Source organism: Patella vulgata, chromosome 3 (assembly GCF_932274485.2).
Source record: "Patella vulgata chromosome 3, xgPatVulg1.2, whole genome shotgun sequence".
Classification (NCBI taxonomy): domain Eukaryota; kingdom Metazoa; phylum Mollusca; class Gastropoda; family Patellidae; genus Patella; species Patella vulgata.
In genome coordinates this window covers 53,221,889-53,249,260 of record NC_065881.2, presented here as the reverse complement: position 1 = coordinate 53,249,260, position 27,372 = coordinate 53,221,889, and the positions used below count along the sequence as shown (strand labels likewise).

At 31.0% G+C, this 27,372-nt stretch overlaps 1 protein-coding gene across 5 annotated transcripts in view; it reads right to left on the bottom strand.

Annotated features, from left to right (window-relative positions):
* The window catches only part of LOC126815636 (protein MTSS 2), a 58,758-nt gene extending 32,115 nt beyond the window's left edge, over nucleotides 1-26,643 (bottom strand). For 3 of the 5 annotated variants that reach the window (XM_050541373.2, XM_050541378.1, XM_050541376.2), the window contains exons 1-4: nucleotides 26,234-26,643; nucleotides 17,987-18,048; nucleotides 16,486-16,559; nucleotides 498-582 (exon numbers count right to left, since the gene is read on the bottom strand). In XM_050541373.2, the coding sequence (XP_050397330.1) occupies nucleotides 498-582; nucleotides 16,486-16,559; nucleotides 17,987-18,048; nucleotides 26,234-26,311 (299 nt within the window). In that variant the 5' untranslated portion in view covers nucleotides 26,312-26,643. The remainder of the gene's footprint in view (nucleotides 1-497; nucleotides 583-16,485; nucleotides 16,560-17,986; nucleotides 18,049-26,233) is intronic. The other 2 variants (XM_050541377.2, XM_050541374.2) reach the window with 1 other exon arrangement.
* Nucleotides 26,644-27,372: the final 729 nt, after the last annotated feature.

The following is a 27,372-nucleotide window of genomic DNA, read 5'->3' as shown; positions in this document are numbered from 1 at the left end:
GTGAGAGACATACTGAGACTTACAGAATATGATATGATACACCTGACAAAATTTCATATTGCTACATAAGAGTATTATGTAATTTGGTAGATTAAAAGTAATATGTGTTCAGGGAATTCTATATTAATTATATGAATACCATATCCAAAATCATGATCTTTTATTTCAGATGGGTTAGATACATGTATTTGTTGAAATTGCATGTATACAGAATTTGGTTGTTTTCTTTATGTGCACCAGGATTTTATACATTTATACATTATAAGAGATCAAAGAAATTGTATTTCTATAAGGTGTTATAGTCACTTTAAACATTTTGCTATTTTTTCTTTAACAGGTTGCACCCATTTTATATTGATATTTACATGTTAGTAATCAAATAATGTTATTACGTAATGCCAAAACTTAAATGTTTTTGGTGTAAGTTTACAAGGAAATGAATATCCGTAGTTTCAAGTATTTTAGTGATATAATTACTATAGTTACAAGGAACAAACCTTGTGAGCGTTTTTAGTTTGCTCTCTATACTTCTGTGTCGCATACATAATCTGGTTAAAGCACTTCCCACTTCTTTTGTTGCACCTGTAAATAAACATATATATATGGTCAGCTGCTTGTAAACAAACATGTTTGGCATTATCATAAAACGTTTTTAATGCACGTAAAATTACAATAATGAAAACCAGTTTTGGGAGTTTAAAAGTTTAAAAGTGGGTGTGTGTATAGATTCAGACCTCTTCCAAAAACCTACGCATTTTTGAGAGAGAGAGAGAGAGAGAGAGAGAGAGATGGGGTTAAACGTCCACTCGACAAAAACTAGGTCATTTCGGGACTAACATATGGTTTAATTTTATTTACATAATTCGCTTGTGCGTAGGGGTCTTTAGCAGTGGGAGGAAACCGGAGGACCCGGAGAAAACCCACGAGGTTGGACAGATGACCCTACTCCTTGCCACATACAACCGGGGATTCGAAACCAACGCATTTTTGTAACGTAGAACAGAAATAACCAGTTAAATTGTGAAGGAAAAAGACATGATTTAAATTGCCCCAGGTAAGGGTGTCTTTTTATTTTCAAATTCTGAATATGAAATATTGATGAAATGATAATGAAATATTAACACTATATTTTTTTATAAAATTTGTGCTTTAGCGTGGCCATAAAATTTAATAACTGTAAGCCTAAATACCACTGAGTTAGTGACCTCAAATAAAATACTAAACAGGACACATGACAAATGTAGTGTAAAAGTCACTTATATTTTTAAAGGACAAATCCCAGATATCTTTCATTCTGTGTGAAAGTACAAACTAGATGAGCAAACCCGACTCAAAATAGGTCATTTTGGGACTAACATATGGTACAATTTCATTGCAATGATTCACTTGCGAAGCGGGATCTGTAGCAGTGTGTGGAAACCGGAGGACCCGGAGAAAACCCATGTACAAGTGTAGTCGAAACCACACCACTTGACTCAATGAAAGATCTTATGATCTAAAATGAACATGTTAGTAGACCACCAGATCACCCCACACACTCTTTGGCAATCATTTCCATATGACTAAGTATTTGGAGATAAAACCTTCGGACAATGAAAATTGTAAATTGGCCATTTTGTTTACATTTTAAAGTTCGATTTCCATACTTAAACCCACATATATACTTGTTTTATTGGATATTTTGTGAAATCTGGGACTGCCCCTTTAAATATGAAATATTTGATTTATTCAAAATATTTGAAGGGTGGATGCAAAATTTACATGCAACTTAATTCTAAACAAGGTCAAGACATATAATTATGTGTGGATCTTATTCAAATTTCAATTACATACATCCTTCCTTTTCTAAATAATGGCCTGCTGCATTAAATTACATCAATTTGAGGCTCAACTGGCACCATATTGATTAAGCTCTCCATTGTTTGTCAACAGATTGACCTTGAATTTAGAAAGGGTGTGGTACATTTCAGGAAAAAGATATAGAATTATCATTGTACAGATGATCAATGTTTTTATAATGCCTACAATTTAAAGCTTTAGAGGCCATTGATATGCATAACCAATAACATTATTATTATCCCACTAAATTGACTGCATAATTTATAAGTTCAAAACCAGTTTCAGACAGGTCAATACAATTTATAATATATTTTAATCTACATGTATGTACATGTATAGTTCTATACAATCTACATTATGGGGAAAACAACTTTCAATGTAATGGACAATGGTTAATTAATTACATTAGAAAGTAATGGTATGTAACAAATTTAATGTACGTTTGCAATGTAATGTTCCAAGTCAAGGATTCCAAGCCTGGAAATGAGGCACCTGTCACAGACTGTCAGGTACAAATTCAGGCTTTGTCAAGCAAAATTCCCCTGATGCCCATTACATGTAGTTTGTACAGCAGGGGTTTGTCTTACATGTATATCAGTGTTTTGAATAAAGGGTACAGGTACTAGTTCATTAGTGCCTGTCATTTTGTCAGGTACAGGTAAAATAATTAATTCCAGGTCAGATACAAATCTGTTACTTTGTCCATTCATTAATATGGCAAATTGATTTAAGTCTGTTGCTTGTGACATTTTCTGAAGACATACTGTTACAAAATGAGAACATGGTCCAGAGTGGATTATTTTTAGTGCATAGTTAATAGAACTTTTATTTCCACTACATCAATTCTATATTTATATTTCAGATAGAGCTTGAGTGCCCCTGGCTATTAATAAACAATTGTTGATACAATGTATATAAATGTGAAGTTTATGATATAAAATATAAGTATTGAAATAAACAATATGGTTGCCTGTCAATCATTGAGTATGTTTTAAAGCATTTGTTATCATAAACAGAGTTTAGTGGAGTGTACAACATTTCATCTCAAGTCGTATATCCTGTAGAGAAAGCACTAAAATAATCTCTAAGTAGTTAGACTGTGACTCTTGACCAGGTCAACCAGTTATAAACTATATATCATACATATATATTCTAATTAAATACATACTCGGGTATGTTTGTTTATATTGGTAGTGATTGACAGGAAATAGACAGAGCTATATTAGATAGACATGGGATGAAATATCTACTTTTCCTGTATATTTTTAACTTAATGTCAATCTGTTTTCTTCATTAGTGCACTGTTAATGTGTTCTCAAGTAGACCCATATATTATTTTTGTGGGTTCAAAAGGGGGTTTGCATTTTTAAGTCTTTTAAAATAAAAAATTATGAACAGAAGAATAACAAGCACTAGAAATGCAAAGTAAACAATATGAAACCATTTATCCAAGAAGAAAGTTGTATTATCTGATTCTGTGAAGTTCACACTATCGCACAAGTAGCCTACTGATAACAAAGGATTACTACAGTAGTCAATAATCAATTACACAGACTTATAAATGTATTTTCTTATCATCTCTTAACATGTAACTGTGGTAACTTATCGTTTAATTAATTGGTATGTTCTCTGACCAATGTGATAACCCAAGATTTTTTAATACTTTTCACATGCAGGTTCTAAGCGGTGTGTTTGCACTGACTGACTGGCCCTACCTCTTTCTGTTAATATTTAATCAATTAAATCAATAATAATACGGAATTAAAGACGGAAATTACATCCATATGTTTTAACTTTCTACAAAATCTAGGTAATGCTTTACAGCTAAACCAAAATATTATTGCTTCACGCCACCATTTTGTTCAAAGAACAATTTGCTCTACAAATCATTGCTGTTGGTCTTAGTAATATATTTCACACTGAAAACAAGCCAAGTTGAAGATGAAACATATCTTGTACCTTGGCAATATGTAAAACCTTGGTATCTGGAATAATCTGTATAGCGATAGTATGAATACCATACAGGTAGAGATAGATGTGATACACAGAATCTAGCCATTTGTCTGTAGGTATGGTATGTCAGATCTCCTCTCAGAAAAGGAACTCAATCAGAGCAATAAACTATTCCTTTACTTTCATTCCTCTTAAATTTTGGGGTACAAAATATAACAACCTTCTTGACAGAAACTGCACACTCAAACTCCATCTTGCCAAAATTTATCCTCTTCTTTAGGCAGTACCAATTTGAATCTTAGTTCTTTGGGAACAACTATTGAATTTTGCTTCCTATTTTTGGGAAAATATATGATTTTCAGTTTGGAAATCTAACAAAAGCCACCATCTCTATGAAGCTAGTTATCAATTTTCGAAGAATTAAAAATCAAACGGGTTTGGATTTATAACTTTTATTGAAAACTGAAGCTTTATTTAGACTAAATATACATTACATACAATGTACATTTCAGTTATGGTGATTATACAACAATACATGTCTGTGTCCTAAATTTCAACAAAAATCAATTTGGCACTGAACACAGAGTAAGCTATGTGTACATTGTATATAAGAATAAGATTCTATTTTCATTGAACTTCAAATAAACAATTATTGTACTGCCTGAACTTAACATCTGTACAGCAACTAATTCTTATTCATTACTGTACATACATGTACAATTACTTTTGTGAACTTCAAATAAATATTTTGACTTTCAAGTTGAAAGTTTATTTGAGTTGGTTACTGTGAGAGATAAATGAAACTTTTAAATCAAAATTAACTTGTGAAGAACAAAAATAGTTAACCTGGTTATAAGTTTGTTTGCAAGGTCAAGCTGTTCTTGTACAAGTTTAAAGTAGTGTAGTAAGTGCCATGCACAGGGTAGGGTTAAAATAGTTAACATCACATCTGACTATATTCTAGTAACAGAGACATTTAGTGATAAATAATTTAGAAAAAAAATTCCATTTTGATATTTCACAATATGTAGATCATATTTTAATGTCATTAAAAAAAGATCATACATTTGTAATACAATGCAAGCACTTCCAACATATTTGCCTGCTGTCCAAAAATAGATCTGAAAGCAGATAAGGCTATCAAAATTTATATTCTCCAGACAACATGGATAAAAAGCTTTTTCTGATTTAATTCACAACTGTTTAATCTGATTAACTGTTGTAATTATTATTCAGGTACATGCCTTGATGTTTATACACAAACAGTTCTTAACAGCTTATATACCATTGTACATATACCATGCTGTGGGTCATACAACTAATTCCTATGCCATTTTATCACACAGATCTATATAAAGCATTTTCTGCCTTACATGTACTTCTGTTTATTCTCTGGACAGATTTACAAGCTTTGATAGTATTATGTTTTTATACATTTCTTAATAAGCTTGCATTTAATATTGTTTTTTTATATATACTGTACATGTACATGTATATTTTAATACAAGGAGATATGTGTTATTGTAAAAACAGTCATTCACTGTCTGACTATGAATGTAAAGTTAATATTAAGAAAAGAATATAATACATAGTGTGTTCTTGGTTAGTATCCATTAAACATTATTTACCATACAAAACAGCTGAACAAACATAACACATAAATATATATATTTTATACATGAATAAATAAAAAATATGTCCAGGTAAAAAATTCTCCACTTTACTTCATTCTGACATACATTACATCATATAAGCTAGCTGTTTGCCCTCTATAGGTGTCTTCAGATATTAATAATATATATTATTATATTATTGACTTTTCTAATTCTAGTTTTTGTCTATTTTAATGTTCACATTTTGTTTTAGAATTCTACTGTCAAGCTAAGTCATTTATTCCATCAATAATGGTATAATTGATTTTACTTTTTCTTGTGTGATATATTACATGTACTTGTACATACATGTAGGAATAGAAATGGGAGAATAATCGAGATTAAAGGTAATATGAATTTACAAAACAATGTTATAAAGACCATACAAATCTTCTTTGATACAACCATATTGATATAGTTTTGCTTTGTCAGCTTATTCACCATGTTGACTTATTCTCCATTTGGATTGCAACTGCATCAAATAAAAGCATCACATTCTCAGCTTAATTCGTAGCTACCATATCTGTACATGGATCATGTATGACTTAATAGAGGTGAATGTTTGTACATGATTTAGTAAGGTTTTATTATGATATGATGGTATGTTAGTATGTATAACATATCATGATTATATGGGAACAAAAGTATAGATGATATATATTTATAGGTACATGTGCTGGTACATGCTTCTTTCTAATCAGTTGCTAGACAACTGGTCAAATGCCAACTAGTTAGTTCCAATGCTTAGTCTGCTTGTAGAATCATGTGTGTAGCAGACAAACAGGAACCAAATACCATATAGTATATTTTTTTAACCCTCTACCTGCTGTGAATATTTTAATGGAAAGCGTGTTTGATCTTGTAATCGACCCACCTGTAGCAGAATATAAGCTGTAGTACTAGTAGAATTGTGTAATAATATTAACTGTTCTAGAACTGATCTATACATATTGTTTAGTTTATCAGTCAGCCATTGATTTTTACCTTCCATTAGCTTGCTATATGTAATTGAGGTTGATAATTCAGTCCATAATTTAATTTATCTCACAGCAAATATTTTTATTCAATAACCAATTACAGAGGCAAGTTTTGAAACACTCAGAGTCCTAGAGCATAAATACTGCACTCAATTTGCAATAACTGGGTAATAATCGGTTACAAGTACTGTAAGCTTAGAAATAATGTTTAAAATCTACATGAAAAGACACTAATTCCCCTAATACCCTTAAACAAATGCGCCACATCAACCACAGTTTAGCCCTACATGGATCTAAAAATCTACATGTATATAATGCATGTGCTAAAATCTACAAACTTGGCCTACCCTCTATAGCTAGTGCCCTCATCAAAGTGAATTGATGATAGCTATCCAAGGCTTGTATGAACCAAATAGAAGTTCCAAGGTTCAATCCAGAGCTTTGGATCATCAAATCTCTTTTACAAGGAAGGCAAACAGTTTTTATTTCTAGAAATTAAAGTATGTATGCATATGATATTTAATTTGACATGGAATGATTATTTCTATGTTTATTATAGTTTATAAATAATTATCTAACATCTGCTGTATAAATTACTATCATATGATGATCACAAGTTATTTTGTTGGCTACTAATGTCAATTTAACTTTTATCAAAAAATAAATCTATTTGAGCATCAATAGTCTACATCCCAGACAGATACAAAATAACCAGCAAAATATAGAAATAGACTATCAAAACATGCTGTACATAGAGCTAAGATCATGTCTGGGTTGTCTGTTTTGCTTTACAAAGGCTGCGTAGCAGAGATCATCAAGACAGAAAACATATATCTTCTTAAACTAATTACATGTTCCCATCTAGACGTAAAATTGCACTTAACAATACATTAAAAGATGGTGTGTGTTTGTACTGTATGTCTGCACAGATGTAAAGATTCATCAGACTACATGTATTGTAATTTTATCAATGTGTAAATATCAACGCATTGAGTCACGGATAAGTAACCAACATCTCTCTATCTTTACTTGCAGATGGTGCATCTGTTAAATATGCAGTTTAAACAAGCTCTTCATAATAATCACTAGTCTCATCACAATAGTCTAGGATATTTTCATGAACATGTTTTTATTCCATGCAATTTATGTCACAACTTTGCGGATATTTGTTACTTTTAGAGAGTTTACAAAAGATAAAAATCTTGTCATTGGTGACTTGGTGTCTGTAACAAAATTATAATTCAATATAATCATTCAATTTTTTTCTTTTATAATGCACAACATATTTTAAAATACAATAAACTGAATATTTTCCTTAGAAAGAATATATACAATTTGATTAAAGCCTCTACTTCAGATGTACTACCATCCACTGAAACCAGAGAAACAATCTGACCAACTCCTTTTCAATTGCAAAATTTCTACTTTTTGACAAGATAAGACTCTAGACACACCTTTATAAGGACACCACTGCACATTTAGTCTAAAAAACCCACCTAAAACCCTTAGTAAACTAAAAGATCAACTTCTAAAAAAAGACAAAAAAACAAAACATTCTCCTAAATCAAAATCATATAGCAATCAAAGAACTTCAAATGAATATAGTATGGACTTGTGTTTTAAATTCTTTACAAATATCAGATCACTTTTTAAATGTCAAATATGCATATCAAATTTCATATACAGAAATAACAAAAAATCAAACACATATATATTGCTTCTAAAAATAAAATGTTATATCAGCCTGATAAGTTTTAAATGACAGATGTACATGTACTAGTCAGTACATATAGGTTGTATAATGCATATTTTGTGAGAATATTTATACATGTATACATGTACTGCTTACAAATGTACAGTTAAGTACATACATTATTATGTATTTCATGAGGTTTAAAGTTGCCAATTAACAGTATTGTATGTGTTTTAATTAAAAGAATGTTGGAAGACATTTAAAGGGGCATTATGGGAGATTAGATAAAGAGCTGGCAGTTCTCACTATAATAGTTAAAAACTAGATAATGTAAACGGCCTAGGCCTAGCCTCGATCATCATTACTTAAGTCAGTACAATAAAAAATATAGTCTTGCTTCTCAATTCTTGGATTAAATCACTAATGAGCGTTGAGCAGCAAATCAGATTCAAATCCACTAAATATTGCAGGCTAGCGATGACATCGAGAGTTGATTATGGTCTTGATAAGTTAATTAAAGTCTAATTAATAATTTAGGTAACATTTCAGGCCTAAAGAAAGACCAGCAGTAGGCAGATTTAGCTATTGCATGATGTATGTTTAAATGCCTGGGTAACCATAATTTTCTTGGAGCACTAACAATGTTTGAAACTAGAATGAAAATTTTAAAGATGAATTAACACTTTGGAGATCTTTAAAAAAAAAGCAATTTTCGAATTTCTATCATTTGATTACACAGTTTGCTGGTATATGAGAAGTGTTCAAAGTATGCAAAATTTGAAAGAGAGTTGTCAATCCAACTTAGATGTTTTAAGATTCATTAAGAGTCATTCACATAATAGTCTATAGTGTTTTTGAGGAGTTAAAAGTGATTCTTCTTTAGCTGAACAAAATATTTCATGATTTTAAGATCTAAGTGTATGATGAAAGGAAACACAGCTGATTTAACAATTAATTTTACTTTACTACCAGATGCATTGTTAGGTACATGTATTTATTCTGTATAAATTGTTTTGTGTTGGAATGCCATGCAAATACCCATTTAACAGATTGCTTTGTTTAAGTCATGCATAATGCACAACTGTTCACTATATAAAAAGGATAACCTAAAAATGAAAAGACTAAGGGTTTATATCTAATTTGAATAGGAGACATTAAAATAGGTATGTCTTATATTACATACATAAATTCTATGCTCTGATCAATATAGTTATTAAAAGAATGTTTCATGATGGTTATATTTCATAACAACGACATTATATATATCACTCTACTGTACCAAAACGACTATTATAGTTATACCTCAGAGGCTTGATAATAAAATTATATATATTTGTCAACTCAAGAGTAATATTTTTAGACTGGTACAGGCACATTTGTCAATTTCTCATTCATTTCATTTGATCTATTCTTTGTAAAAGTATTCAACAGTGCTTAATATACACACAAATATCTATGTGTAGTGTTTTACTTGACAGTGTCAAATTATTACATGTACTTTACATTATATTTATCTTATATTTAAGGTCTATTTTACTGCATACTGTGACTATTACATTCAAGCCAATTAAATAAAGACAGGTGTTTTGGGGTTTCTTAAACTATATTCTGTCTATAGACATAATTGACAGACTATATTAAAATACTCAATAGCAATGATCTATAATCTTAAGTTTAATTTAATTGTGAGATTTTCTTCACTGAAGCATACTGTCAAATTATAAAAGCAATATAGGTTCATGAAACTATTCCATCAATTCACCTGAATACATCTAATAATTCTATGGTAAACATTTTTATATATCATTCTTTTACAATGAAACTTCAGTCAATTAGACATACATATTTTACAGTTTAAATGAATTTACTAATTTTAATTATTTTAGGTACTGTACACAGTATACGATTTTGTTAACCCCTTAAGTGTGTAATTATGCTGAACTTCATATGAAACTCTGCTCTATTACATTTATACCACATGTCAAAATCATTTGCTGAACTGACTGTTTACAACTGCTTATTCCAAAGATTAAAATCATGCCAATTGATCCAAAATATTTTCTACAAAGAGTGTTGATATCATGACATCTGTGTGCTGATAGGGTTAAAGAGGTTTTTAGCATTTGTTTATCACAATAAAATGCAAGTTTCCTATACTCCACATGATCTAGACATTTTGACATTCACACGACAGTTTCAAGTGTATTCATTTGTTCACGTTACACTTTGACGACATGAAAACTCTTACATGTTAGAAATTCTTTCAAACCACAAAACTGTGAAGATTAGCTGTTTGTAGTTTTAATGGACACAAATGTAAAAACATTTATGGTAACTCTAGAAATGCATCCAAATAAGTAAAAAATTTATAAATCACAACACATCAGATACTTCAACTTCAAAATATATTTCTTGATGTTATAATGACTGAATGCTTTCATCTTTTTTGTCACAAGAAAACACCTAATCGTGACAATCAAATCAGTTTGCAACACAGTGACAGGGCAGTTTTCTTTTTCTTTTCAAATCTGAATGCCTACTGTAATCACAAGTAGTATGGGTCCTATAATGCAGTTAAAAATGCATTAAGGTTGCTATTATTCATACTATTTTACGGTGATATTCAATGGATTTATATGTCTATACAGTTTAGCAAATTTTCTTTAAAATCAATTTGTTCCATGAAGTCAACAAGGATTTTCAAGTTCATTTAACATTTTATAAAATACAGTACTAATGCCTTCAGTGAAACCATTCCAATAATATAATTAGAAAAATATTCTTAACTGGTGGGTGGTTGGTTCACTACATGAAGTCAATATGGAGCTATGGACTAAAAGTGTTGACTTTGTTGGATGCCTGCTTAAATCCTGTATTAGCACTAGGAAGACATGTCAACATGGATTAAAAATGGAACTTTTGTTAAATAAAAGCCTATCAACCAACCAACAAAACAGTGGTTTTCATGAATAAAAAAATTTCTTCAGTAAAAAACTTCCACCATAATCCTTAACACAAAATATTAACTAAACAGTCAAAATACGCAACATGTACACAGGGGTAGGCCTACATATTATTCCATTTGTGCCAATAAATATTGAGGAAAAAAGGTACAAAGTGAGGAGGAAATAAAGGTACATGACATATAAAAAATTGTTCTCTTTAACTCTTTGAAAAAGAATTTCTTCATCCTTTGACTATGACAACGGATATTATTTTCCACGATGTGAGGAAGGATATTGTCATTACTTTATAAAAAGAATAAAACATTTCATTTATAAATGAGGATGGATATATTTTTTTACTTTGGTGTGATGAAGCATATCTTTTGACTTAGGTGAGGAAGAAAAGTGTGGGTCACAGGGGCAGGGATGTGAGGAAGAACAGAAGGCATTTTGAGGAAAAAAACGGTACATTGTGGAATCGTATAACATGTAATTACACTCATATGCATATGCATACATGTAGCAGTACTTGGGGAGTATTCTGCCGCAATAAGATTAAGTCATAATCACTTTATTTTCCAATTGCATTCATCATCAGTGTACATTTGTGTTTGATAAATGTAATAAAACAATTTTAAACTTAGAAGATATATCTGGAAGTTGGAAGGGGGTGGTGTAGATGTATATATTATAAATGGGTACAGTAACCTAAATCTATTTTAAGGACATCCTCAGATACACTGATATAAAATAAGAAGGACTTTAGGTCTTTATTCTCTACACAACCTCATTCAGTATCACGAATCTGATGTTTTTATCCTTTTAAACTGGAGTCCAGACAACAGTAACCATAACATTTTATCAACTCATTTCACACAGCAGATAAAGCCAAGAATCTGGATGATATAAATCAATCTATCATCATTTCTACAAATAATGATTCACTAGCAACTGAACTGTTATATAAAAAGTAATGGTTTATATATATTAGCAATTTGCATGCTTCATCGCTTCAAAGTTGTTAAGAAAATTGAAATTTCTGCATCACTGGTCCTCGAAAAACACATTTAAACAGGTTTCAAGAAATTATTCCTTTTAAAGAACTGATTTATATTCCATCCAATTCCAAATACATTGAAAATAATATGTTGGGGTTATTTTTATAGAAAGTGACTATAAAGTCAAAACTGCCTTCTTGAAATAATTCAAACATACAAGTAGAGGAGGGCTTGTCACCAGCATCAAAGATGTGTGGTAGCTTTAATTAAAGTCTTTGTCGAAAAACCCAAAAAACAAAAAGCACAATGAACTCTGTCCCAAGCGTTAACTGTCAAACTGTGACCTGTACTGTGTTCAAAAGATTCTATAAATTTGAATGTACATGTAGACATTAATAGTATAATTATGCGATATGTAATCAAATCAAACAATTCTGAATTTAAACAGAGGTCCTCCTTATGACCCAATAAACAATCCTTGCAAGTTAGAAAAAAATCAGTAAAGAACTCCAACTGATGTGTAGAATGGTTGTTCACAAATTGTAAGTACATTTAGTTTGATGTCTTGGCAAATTTAAGTAGTCTACTATAATGTTATCGCTAGCTCTATTCATTTTTTTTAATTCTTAGATGTCTAACTGGACCACATAGAATAAAACATGTGAACACATGCATTAAAAGATTATACGAATTAAAAGATTATACGGAAATTGACGTAAATGCAATACATACAATGCATAGGGTATTTATGATTAGATTGTACAAATCCAATTTATATATTGAGCATTTTTTGCTTTAGTAATCTTCAAAAAATCTTATCATCAGATTACATGTTTTTTTACTACATATATATTAAATAAAGCTTGGCAGATGTTTCTGATTATTAACAATTTGCAACATTCTAAAATTTCGATCAAACAGTTATATTTTTAGTCATGATTCCATCTTTTGCCAAATTTTCAAATGGAAAATAAAATGAAGTAAGGTTTAAAATACTACTTTTCTTCACCATACGGGCAAATGAGAATGGGTATCAAAAGGAGTAAGCCTATGTAATTTGGTAGTACTGCATCAATCAACATTTGATAAGATTTTGTTTCCTGATCACAAATCTTAGAGATAAGCTATATGTATATAGGTAGCTTCTTGGTGGCATCCTGTAATAATTTCATACTGTATAGCATTCATATACTTTAATAATAATATTCTCTAGTCTATATACAACAAATCTGATAACATTTAATAAAAACATCCGCTAGTTATACTATAGTAAATCAATTTATACTAAGTACATCCTCTCTCATTTACTCTAATTTAATAATTCCTGCTCTTAATAATACTTATGACCCATTTACATGTAACACTATTTCAAGTATATGGTACACAGAGGGTAATACTTCAAAAGGATTCAAATAATTCTATTGTTCAAATTACCTAATTATAATTAGTTAAAATATAAGTTGATTAGATTATAATTTAATTTACACTTCCTTTACATAAGGGTTACTGTAATAATAAGAGTTACTATCATGTTTAACTAAATGAACATAAATTCTTGTGGGAAACAATTGTTATTGTTTACTTATTGAAAGGTTATGCCTATATAAATTAATAAACCAGTCATTATTTCCCATTGTGTTCTGTTAATGTGCTTATCAATTACTAATAGCACTTAAAGATACATTCCTGGGTACAAACTGGGTCATTTGATGATATATTTGGACTAAAAACATATCCAAACTAATTAATTTATTATAATTTTGCTTCAAATCCTTCTCAAAACATTGCAATTGTCAGCGAATAGCCGGCTATAAAAAATCGATCAAAAGAGGTCATGTTTGTGTCACGTGACACAACGTGTGCAAATCGGAGGAGAATTCATTGCATACACAAGACAATGTTGTCTTTAATCGTTGACTATTACAAATATCGAATCCTAATTAAATTCTCGGATTATCCACTGCCTGCGTCTTTTTCGGTGATTTTTTATCTCAGAAAGTGTTGTACATGTACGTTTAACTCTTCATAAAGTTTATCAACATGTATATAAAGCACTCAATCTCTGCGTGCAACCTTCAACAGCATGCGTGAAGACACTCCTAATCGTCGGGCTGTCGATTAGGGAAACCCAAACATTTTTGTCCTGTATGCACTCCATGAGTGTTTTTCAGGGAATCCAGTATTTTTCTAGTAAGATTGGATATCTCTACTTTCCATATATACCAAAATTGCCATACTTTTAATGGAAATAACCACCCAATAAATACTTTTCTGGGAACATAGCTTTAAAGATCATGTTTAACTACTTTAAAACAAAGTAAAACTAATAAAGTGTAAATACATGTACAATGTACCCTAGGGTAATAATAATAATAATAATGTACATTTATATAGCGCTTAATCCATCCATGAGCATGCTCTAAGCGCTGTAAGTTAATGGCTTCTGTGGATAATACATCGTGAACATATGCGTCTTAAGTCTAGATCGAAATTGAGCAACTGTTTCTGAACACTTTATTTTGTCAGGTAAGTCATTCCATAGTCGTGGACCATATACACTGAAGGCTTTATCACCAAAAGATTTTAAAAGTGGAAGTTAAAGCTGAAGTCACTGGCCGGTAGGGGGGCCATTGCATATGTTTCATTTCCTTGTCTCGAGGTGTGTCTAATACCCAATAGCCTATTCATGAATCTCTTGGAATCGGAAAATGTTGTGACAAAACAAATTTCTTTGATTTAAAATTGATTCAAATGTCACATTATTAAAGTCATTTTGACTTGTTCCATGTAATGTTATTTGAAGGAAACCATTCTAAAATTCTCAACCAATATAAAAGTACAATACATAAATAACATAAAACAGATACCATATCATGTAGTCTGTGTTTTATTAGACCTTAAAAACTATGGTGTCTGACGATAAATAAAACATGAAGAACTAGAAGACCGGAAAGTTCCAGAAACCATTCTACTTTTTATACTTCAGTAAGAGTGGTCTGGCAATCATTAATCTTAGATCAACAACATGTACAATGGACTTCCATTATCAACAATTTTTTAAGATCCATCAAAATAAGTGAATCCTGAAGTTTATTTTGTTAGTATTTGGGGTTTTTATATTTAATGTATTTATCTTCTCAGAGAATATATATCTAGTACTATGTTCCTGGTACATGTATCATTTGTTTTGTCTACATGTATGTCTTGTTGTGCAATTCTGCTGCATTTATTTTAGATCTAAAATAATTAAGTCTCAAAGTTAAAAAAATATCATGTCTTCATTAGCTTAGTCGGTGCAGAAAAATAGGATGTTAAACCCCATTTTATTTCAATTCATTTAAAAAACATGTACTATTTTAAAGCAAAAAGTTTGATATTATGTAAGCACAAAATAGCAAATCTGGCCAGAGCATTAAAAAAACCCTTGAATGTAGAATAGTCAGTAAAGGTAGCCCTGAGTTATTAGCACGCATGTACATGTATGTGCCTGCAATTTTATAAAGATAACGATGTGACAACAGAAACCAATATACACGTAAACTCTAAAAGGCCATAGAAAATTGGAATTATGATTTTGAATAATTTTACAACCAGAATTGTTAAAAGGAAAGTCTCTGATGAAATGCAAAATGCACTGAACATATTGAAGCTTCTGCATGTTTTTTTTCTGATTTATACATGTATACCAAAATATAAAATATCTGATTGTATACAATATATGATCATGATGATATTTTTTGACAGCTGACATATCTCGAAAGAATATCCACATGTGTATATACAGTAGAGTTGTCAACAACATGTACAAGTAACGATAAGTAAAGCTATGGATATGTATTTTGGTCTTATCCTTAATCTGTGTAGTGTGACATATAACATATTTTCTAGTTTATTAACTGACCATAAACTAATTCTATATCACAGTTGTAAAGACATAGATAAATATACTTTACTTCGTATATATGTGTGTGGTACAATGTACATAAATGTCATTCGTGGTCACTCCAGAGGTCATTTCTCTGCATCATATAGAATTTCCATGTTATATTAAATTTACCCTACACTATACTACCCTAACCAATTACAGTCAGATAGACTGGAATACAGGGATATTCAAAGAAAAAGTATAGATGCATGGAAACGAATGCTTACAGATCTAGTTCTCTAGCTGCTTTGTCATTTCCCTCCCTATGTACATATATATAAACGTGTATCCAGTCTGTTTTCAATAAATGTTTTAAATGCTGGTAAAACATTACATGTAAAGTTCAAGTGCACTGTCCCAAGACAGGAAACACAAGTTTGAAGTACAATAATAAATATATTCAATGGAAGATATGAATTCATGTACGGTACTTATATGAAACCTCACCGCTTTCCAAATTTTGCACATGTAGTTTTTTTTGTTTTTTTTAAAATAAAACTTACCTCTAGATCCTGTTGCTAAATCAGCAACTTTTTGAAAAGCATCTAGAAAAGCACTGATAGCAAGAAGAGTTGTTCTGCAAAAGAAAATATGGAAATTATTATAATAGTGCACATATACATTTACTGCATTGTACTTTCATAGATTAATAACAGATCTTTGGGAGATATTTACCATATTTGTCATAGTCCAGTTTTGGGGTTTTTTTATTCGACCTGACGAGGGAAACAAATCAAAGTAGCTAAATCTCTAACTCAATATCATCCAATGTCTTCGACATTGAATACACAAATTATTTGTCAACTTAAATCAACATTGATGTTGTGATCTTACCGGGAAAAGATGGGCTTCTGATATCCAATATTTATAACAAAAAAAACCTTTTACCATTGGTACATGAATCGTGTACCATAATGTGTTTCAGCGCTATTTGTAACAGGGGACTCAAAGAACAAGGCTAGACATATACCACAAGTCATGTCAAACGGTGACTCCATATTCTTCTCTGGAGAGCATGCGCAATAAATACTATCGGCGTAGACTGGAATAACCACTTTTGTCAATTTCTAGGTCCCAGATATTAGCGATTTAGCTTCTTTAAATTAACAAATAATTTGTGTTTTCAATGTCGAAGACTTTGGATGATATTGAGTTAGAGACTTAGCTACTATGAACACGAGAGAATCAACTGGTTTACAGGACTAAAGTATCTTTCTTTGCATAATTAAAGTCAATTCTTTATCAGTTTCAAAATGTAGCTTAAATATCAAAATTTATTTGAAAATGAATACAATCACTGTGCATGATATTTTCTGTCTTTTTCCTACAGCTGTTTCTTACATTTCATCTCATTGATCTCATTGGTAATACGAAATAGTAATACCATAGTTGGTTCAGTTTATTCAATTTTCCAACTAAAATAAATTGAGGCTATGGGGGGCTACATTGTAAAGCCTTCCATAATGATTTGTGTAACAACATAACAGGTCACTGATCACATTATTACGAGGTTAGATTAGTACTGATGGACAGTATGCCTAGTGACACAGTGTAAAATGGTTTGTGTCATATAGGTTATATATATAATAGACCCCTGTAAACTGTAGTTATCATGTCAATAATGACAGATAATAATAGTGTGTTAGGTATACTTAAAGGTAAATGTAAAACCAGACTAATACCATAGACCTATATTCATTATATACATGTAGGTCAATCTGTCTACCTGTGGTCAATAAATACATGTAGATAAGATTACAAAATGTAGATACATGTAATACATGTATACTATACTTCTTAACACATAAATCTGTTTTAGATCTTGAATTAAATAATATTACAGTCAGTAGCAAATTGGAAATGTTAAATTACTTATGTCTTGTATCAATTTGGAGGGGGATACTATTATCATTTAGTGATTAGGGCAAAATTCCTGAAGATTTCTGTTGGTTATTCTGCAAGACTAGTGCATGAATATAAAAAAAAAAACATATTTAAACTTACTTTAATGTGGAATTTAGTTTTGTAGCTTTACATGTAAAATCTTCCCATACCGGTGAGCTGCCCTGAAAAAATAACAATAATACCCTTTAATCAACTCTCCTCCTTACTATCCACAGAACAGCACCATAAAACATCATTGGATAATTCAATAATAAGTACAGTTACATAATTATGTTGATTCACTGTTTATCATTATTAAAACATACATAATACAATAATAATGTGTTGCCTGGTTGTTAATAAATATTGATAAGCTTGTCAGATATTATTATTCCTTACATATATGTACTTATCTATAGCTGATATACCTTCAATACATTACTTATTATCTGGTGTATATTTCTGTGAATGTGTAGATTGATACTGATCTAATCAAATTATTCCATGTGTATTAATAAAGGTACCTTTTACAAGTGTGTATTAAAGTGTATTACAGAATGTGTATTTTAGTATTTATCACAGAATGTGTATTTTAATGTTTATTACAGAATGTGTATTTTAGTATTAATCTATCCGATTAAAATACAGTTCTATATTTTTCGTTTTGTTTTTTTATACTTTCGATGGCCTACACTATATGAAGATCTGACAAGTTGTACTGGTACATGTAGGTCGTGTCAGGGGTCACACGAGCAGTTTTTGACCATTCCCTATTTCGTCAGACATTGATTAATCAATCAGCGTTGACGTATCTAGTGGTTTACCCACAATCGCCGTAACAGACCGTTTCATTGGCTTATCCCTCACTTCAGCCAAAACGCCGGTAATATAACAACCTTCCAGAGCCTAGTGTAGTGTAGAAAAGTAAAACTAAATTTTGAACTATAAAAACGAATTAGGATCTGTGTTTTACTCAGATTGAGTATTTATTAAAGAATGTGTATTTTAGTATTTTTTACAGAATGTGTAATTTATTAGTTTTTATTATAGAGAATGTATATATAGATAGAATATTTTCCACTGAAATATCATAGTGTGATTGATGTTTCGTAATATTTCATTATGCAGATGCTTCATAATATTTCAATATGCAGATGCTTCTCTAATTTAGTGGGATATATTAGAAGAGGATTCATATATTAATTCTCTTAAGTTTTTACCCTATCCAGAAAGTCTAATGTTTTAAAATTTGTGATTAATCCTATCTGATAATCAGATACAGAACACCAATAAGGGGTAAGATAATGCCATTCTATACATTTGATGATTTATAAGATTATCCTTGTTACAGGTAGATATAATTACTTCCTGTATATAGACTAAGGTGACGTGTTAAATATATTATCAGTAAACCATACTTTAATATAATCTACAGTAGGGTTATAGTGCCATTAAATAGAAAACCAGTCTATCTTGAACACACATCCCAGCTTCCTCCATTAAACTATTTAAAGATCAGCTGACTGTAAAAGCTATATTTAGCTAGACGGACTGTGGGATCGTTCTATCAATATCAACAACTGTATCATTGTAATGGTCCAACCCATCATATACCATAATAAATAGATGGATTTCTTCATACATCCACTGTTAGAAATGGTGCAGAAGAGTAAAATTTAACCATCTCCCCCACTTTTGTTAACAAGATTTTCAAATTTATGACTGTTATCAAAGAAAGTCTGATTTCGATAATGTTCTATGACTATAACATTGGCTAGGGTAGCAAGGAAGCTGCAATGATAGCAATTGGATTACATGTATGTTAACAGCAAATCGAGAAACTTTTCTAGCATGAGAGTAGAACTGCATTCTCAATTCTCATCGTCAACTTTCTTGGTGTGTTCAAGGAAGGGCTAAAATCATACATGTACTAGTGTACATACAAAACTGAATAACTTTTTTGGTTTAAAATTTCAGAGACATATGTATCGAATCATGTCTCTGACATAAAAATTTAGAATAATTTGGTAAAAGTAGTAGAAGTCAAACAAATTTGAGAATAGTAGTATGTGACTTTGGGCGACTTGTAGTTTTTGTTAACAATATAAATGTCAACAGTTTGTTTATAGTAGTAAACTCTAGGTAAATATAGATATAAGAAACACTAGTAACATTTACTACAATGTCTGTTATCACTAACCAACCATTTGTCACATAGATACCTAATATCTACTAGTCTTCAATCCTCACAATAACAAAGAAAAGACAATCGGCTTTATTCTACATATATATAGACTCTATACTGGAAGTCAGAGCTTAAGAAGACTATTTTGAGAGGATCTGTCCATTTCTATTATTTAATAGCATCAGAGCTCAATTCTATCAATAAAGCTGCCAGAAATAAAACACTTAAAATAGCACATTGACTATAAGGCTGCCCCCCAAAAGGACATTTTCATTTGAAGTATGGAAGGTACATGTACATGTAGATGCGATACAATTCTTATATTTTTGTTGAGATCCAATTCAACCTTGATCAAAGTTAAATCATCACATGATGTGTGTGTGTATAAATACACAATAATTATCATATATGTTATGTTTTATTTTTCAAATATTACACATGCAAAAATAAAATGTTTACTGTACAAGATTTAAACCTATCTGTATTCGTGCCTATCTGTATTCGTATTTGTGAGAACATGAACATTTATTTCTACTCAAAATAACAAGCCATTCTACAACACAGTAATATTGATATATGGCAATAGCTGTTACATGACAGAAGAAAACATGACATTACAATAACCAAACAAATAAACATAAATTGATGAAATTAGCAATATTTCCTGTGGTCACTAAACACAATTTAAATCTAAACTCCTGTTGGGTAAGGTAAGTACATACTACATGTATCATTCACATAATCTTATGTTAACTACTGTACAAAATACATGTAATCTACTGTCAATCTGAAACTAACATTTACATGGCAATGCACTGCCAAAATGTACAGTTATGTCAGTTACACTGTATTGTCATTTCCGGGCCAGTCTAATTTTATGGCAACAATGTACAATTATATTATTACTGAGACTGACATAATCTTATGTTTACTGCAATATGTATGGTTACTACACGACATGTACACTGTAGTGTACTCCCATAAAATTAACATCATTTATGTCCACAATTATATTGATACTAATACAATATGTACCCGTAGTCTTTTTTCAGATGACCATTCAAAACCCTTATATGGCTCAGCAGATCTGTTTCACATTTTGAATAGATGTGCAATCTAATTTGAACATGCACAATGTAACTGATTTTCAAATTGAAACTTATTTTCCCACCAACAGGAGAAGACCATCAAAGTGATAATTCCTCTTTAATATTATCAGTGGTAGATATGATTTAGTAAGACATAAAATCAACAAGAGAGGAAAGATAAGTAACACATCTATTCTATAAGTGGTGTCTATAAGTTTACCTGTTGCTTGAGGCAATCTGCTCACTTGTTTGTCTATTACTACATGATAAATCTAACATCTAATTCAACTGACCAAACACCTTTACACTTCTTACAATGTGGGCAGTGACCAGTACCTACATGTACATTTGTATGACATGTGCATAGACAAGCCCTCAGGCTATCAAAGTTATTCTTATATATAAACTGTTCAAATTGAACCAGCTTTAAATCAATTGTTCACATGTATATCCATGTAAGTAACATAACTTGGTCATCTATGAAAGTAAAATGCAATCAAACAAAACCCAATATAATGAAAATGATTACAATATTCTGTTCTGTGTATTGATAGGTTGTTTACACCACTTCACTTGGTCTAATGACATTTCTTTACATATAGTGTTCATTCAGTGATATAAATGTATACATGTGTAGATTTTGATTTGACAATTCCAATTCCACCTACCAATCAAAACCTCTGATACAGAACAAAATCTAAAGAAATGCTTAGATATTTGATTAGCTGTCTATTCCAAGTCAAAGGTTTTATTATGCTATCATCACAGGTCCAGAAAATGCTTTTCCCAAACATATCTACTCTTTAAAGATATCAATTATTGAGTGGCCATCCAAATAAATAGAATTTCTGATTTTATTTATTGGTTCATGAGGAAATGTAATGGTTTATGACGATCCTTATAATGTATTGTAAATAACATTGTGTTGCTTGATAAAGATACCTGTAAGAGCATTGAAACATTGCATGAAATGATGATTTGAATGCGGGGTGTAGTCTGGTGTATATGTATCTACATGTACATGTAGAGCTACAGGGGTGTTGTATGGCATACATGTATCTACATATAATGAAGAGGGGAGTAAACTGGCTTGGCGTACCTAATGTACATTATGAGGGGGTGTAGTCTGGTCCAGTCCACCGAATGTACATTATGAGGGGATTTAGTCTGGTGTACCTAATGTATGAAATGAGGGGGTTTAGTCTGTACCTAATGTATGAAATGAGGGGACTTAGATGAAATGAAGGAGTTTAGTCTGCTATAAAGAAAATATACCTCTTGATCTGATCTGGCATGCATTTATAAAGCTTCCATATTAATTTCTTGTGACAATTGACAAAATATGACACTAAGCCTATAAATTTCTTGCTACTATTTATTTAACTCAGATGTTATAAATTTTACAGGACACTAAATGTCTATAATATTAAAATGATTTCTACAATATTCTATTGTTACCTGTACATTTAATGACAAGTTATGAACATCAGGGTACTTTTGTCATATTTTCATGTCATACATGTATTACCAATGCAAGACATTTGACACTAATGTTTTGTGTACCAGTATATAAACAAGCCTGTGCAAAAGTCATATATTGTCTGTCTTTTCTGAATTGTGATATTTGTTTGCAGATGTTAGCTTCACCTTGTAATTTGTAGATTTATAAAACAAAACACAGTCATTTTGTCTGGCACTGATTTGTCTTTTTTCTGCGTTTTTAATCATGTTATTATATGTATACACCTCCCACACAAAGTTCAAAATGTGAGCTATCAGGTCAACAGTGACCTAAGTTTTGTCAGTTATATATGTATATCATGTAGGCTTACATGTACAACTAAATTGCTATTTCCAGGCCTGAAAATAGATATACATGTACTTTTTACATGCACAATAATTTTTGAATATTTTAAGGGGTATTATTTTATATTCTTTATTTATTTTGTGTGCAACAAGATACATGTCAGGCCTAACCTTCTAAGCAGTTTTAAAAAAAAGCCTTTTTTGTTTGTACATAATCAATCTGTGTACTGTATATTTTTCTGGATAGTTGTACTTCACTGTTTATCAAACACATGAATCAATAGACAGATTGAACTTTCTACATCAACGATGGTGACTTATTTTAATTTAAATACATGTTTTTAAAATTACAAATGGAGTGTATTAAATTGAAAAGATAACGAAATAATATTCATGACTGATCCTATTAAAATCCCCTCAACTACAAGATGCTTATTCAACTACAAACACAAAGAACTTTCTTTTATATAGTCATCTCCTCTATAAAATGTTTCTTTAACTCAACAACAGCTGTTGGCTTGACATTCAATATAGGGTAGTCAACCAACAGTTTTACTAATTTTAAAAAGGCCGCCATTTTTTGAATAGGGATATTTATATGTAGGGGTGTACATTGTATCATTAATATAATACTGTAATGTTAATTCATTCACAAATGAATGATGAAATCATGAAGTTTACAAAATTGGGACCAGCTCAACCCAATGTAAACAATCTGGCCGTGTTCGTTATTCACAAAAAGCCATAGGATTTAAAAGGATCCCATCAAATTTTTCAAGTGTTGAATTAATTATTTCACTATCTAAGAAAATTCCACATCATTAAATTGTACATCACCTTGGTGACATGACAATAAAAGAACATTTGGTGTGCCATAAAGGTTTTAATAGAGCAATTAAAATTTAAATATTACTATACATGTACCCGGTACACTGGAGAGCATAAATTTTTCTTTTAAACAAGATACTTCGTAAATTGTTATAGAAAAGGCATTTCACAGATATGGTGTTGAATCATTAAAGAGAAATTACTACTTTCACCAAGTAAATATATGTAACAAATTTGAAATATAAAACTTCAAAATAGACTTAGACTCAATTTGTTCATGTACATGACTAAAGAGTTATGATACTGAAACGAATCTTGCACAACTTGTTGAACAACACTATAAAATACATAATCCATACATTAAAATGGAAAATTCAGTCTGAACTCTGTCTCTGAGTAACATTAACAATGTATTAGGACTATTAGGTACTGTAATCAATTGAAGAACTTCATATGAATCTCACATATGATCCCTAAATCCAAAATTTGTTTCGTATTTATACTTGTACTTCATTTCAAGTTAACAAAAACAAATTTAATTTAAAGAATGGGAAACATTTTAAAAACATTAAGGGGATTTTAAAACCTACAGCAATCTATAGTCCATGCTGTTTAACATAAACCATAATAGCTTCTTGGTCCACCCACATGTTTTTGAAAAAAATATCTGTGTATAATGCATAAAATAAAGGTGTGTTTTTTGTGTATGCTTTTAATAGTCAAAGATCTAATATACAGACTAAAAAAATAATTTGACAATGGTAAAATGCACACATTACATGTCAGCTTATTCATCAAAATTGCATGGAAGTGTACTTCCCTACCTTTGTAACATGTACATATAGTATTTAATGTGCAGGTATGTCATTACAAGGTAGGGAAATACATGTACACTTACTTTGCAATTATGATGAATAAGTTGACATGTAGATTGGCCAAATGGACATAATCATTTCATAATGCAGTTAAAAAGAATAATTCTAAAAACAAAATTGTATGTTATCACCTTTGATATGTTTATTACATGTAGATGTACTAGACCTTGACAATAGTGTTTTATAAAGGGGTTTAGGAGTTATTGATATTTGATAGTATGAGTTACCAGCTGAGGTAATATATCTAACTACCGGTATACTCTTTGACACAATCTCTATTTCACACCTGGTTAGTTATACTTATATTCCTGGGAACTCTTCACACTACAAGCACAACACGCTTACCAACATTCCTCTTTATTCTACATCTTTACAATTACCAGTATGGATGCGTCGAATCATGCCTATTGCCTATTAATTCTTTTATATATGATACTTTTAAGCCATATTTCAGAATCAGAGCCAAAATGTTTTATCTGACATTGATTCTATTAGGTACTGGTAATTAATGTTAGGCTACTTCTTAAATGTGTTTATGTGAGATAAATACAGTTTTTTATCATCGGCAAATGTACTTAATGTAAACTGACTGTATACATTTAAGTAAAGTAATCTACAAAAAGTACAAAATTTTAAATTAGTGTGCTTACGTTATGTTATTGCTGCACCTTTAAACAATGTGCATACCTGTCCACCAACCTGTACATTGTATATGGGTGTGGAGATTACATGTAAATTAAGGCATGATGATCATGTCCTATTTGGTAGTTAAATTAGGAGTGGATGGTTTATATTATCAAATGAAATGGCGTTGAATGTTTTACTTTTCAGCCGTAACTGGTCTAATGAAGACAGGCATATGCCAGACTGTGTGCTATGATGACATGAGAGAAATTTTGTCCGGACAGTGGCACAACAATCGACCTGATTTTAAATTCTGTTCAGGGTATTCATGCTGCACACAGGACACAGGATCTCAGTAATTAATTGAATGGAGATTCTGGGTTTGCTCCCATTGTTTACCAAGAAAGTTTGAGATTTTCTGTTGTGGTTTCACCTGTGTCAGTGTTGCAAACAAACAGCATCGTCAGGAATAGTGCATAGTCATTTGGATAGGACATAAAACCATGGTCTTGAGTGCATATAAAATAACCCTGAGACAGTTGAAATTCGAACTCGGTCACCACTGCTGAAAATCAGGGCCCATGGGAGGGGGGGGGGGCAGCTGAGACCACGGACACACTCGCAGGGATTGCTGCCAAGGCAAAATTTCCCACATTTTATTATTAGAAATCAATGGTGTATACCCGTCTTCATTAGCCCGGGGTTAGCAAAGTCTACAGGGCTTGCCACATAAAATTACAAATATTTACATGATCCTAACTTCAACCTTCATTTTGTTATACATGAAAATATTTATGAGTACATGTAATATGTGTATTTGATTTGTATGATCAACAGTTCTAATCTGAAAAGCCACATGATGTTCACTGCATGCTGACTGCCTTTCTCACAACACACACACTCTCCCAGTCAGCTCTCCACACTAGCCAAGTCAAAACAAACATAAAACTGTACAACCTACCCTCATATCATTTATGATGGTTTGGAACAATCCACCGAGGGCACCACACTCTTTCTCGATTGCTATTCCAGTGTCCATGTTGATGTTTATAATAGAAACAGGTATAATCAAAACTGAAGCCGTATATATTTATAAATCACAAAATCAAACTGGCTTCTTCACATTCACAATAAATATGAATGGAATACGAGATTGCCACTATGTAAAATATCCGATAAACTGTATAAATCTGCTAATTATCCTCGATAAAACTCTTCTCGGTCGTCTGTTGAATATTGTAATCCATGTTTTAATTTAGAAGTGTAAAAAGTGCTTATACATTATCCAAATACACAATAAATAAACACACTAACCATGTTCTCTATCAGCGAATCATGATTGAAGTGATGGCGCTCTTCGTCGACTTGCTTCCCTTTGATAATCACGGTCCACGTGATCAAATCATAGACATTGATTGGATGATTTGGCTACAATGTCGTACAATGTTTCCAAAATATCGGTTGGCCTACATAAATTCGTTAATCTGATTGATTATTGATTCAAATTATCTGAAGTTACATTTTATTCATTGGTGTTATATAAATTATAGTTAAATTTATTCCTTTTGATTATATAAATTTACTAGTATTTATAAAGTTTCTAATATTATTAGGCTAGGCTACAACTCAAGCTTCAAAGTATAAGCATAAAAATTACGCTTAAACGAAAGAAGCAAAATGTAAACACAAACAAGTTTAAAATTATTGAAATTACATGATTGTGTACCACCATTCATTCGTTATAGACCATTTATATCCTTTATAAAGTGCTTGAAAGCAGAGCTGTAAATTTTTGCCCGGGCAGCTGTGATATCTCAATGCGAATTACACAAATCTTTATTCTCTGCCCAGTGTTTAAGATATATATATCAATAGACAATCGAAAAGAAAATATATAGAATCCGTTATTTTTTGTCACCGGCCCTATCAGGAAACAAATATGGACACAAGACCAATTGTCAATTTAGCCCATCAAATTTAGTCGAGTTTAATTCAAAAGGGCGTTGATCTAAAATACATGTACATTTAACTGGGTTAAGACGACTTACATTATGTAACGGATTATTATATTATTTATAAATGGGTGCAATAACGGGTGCG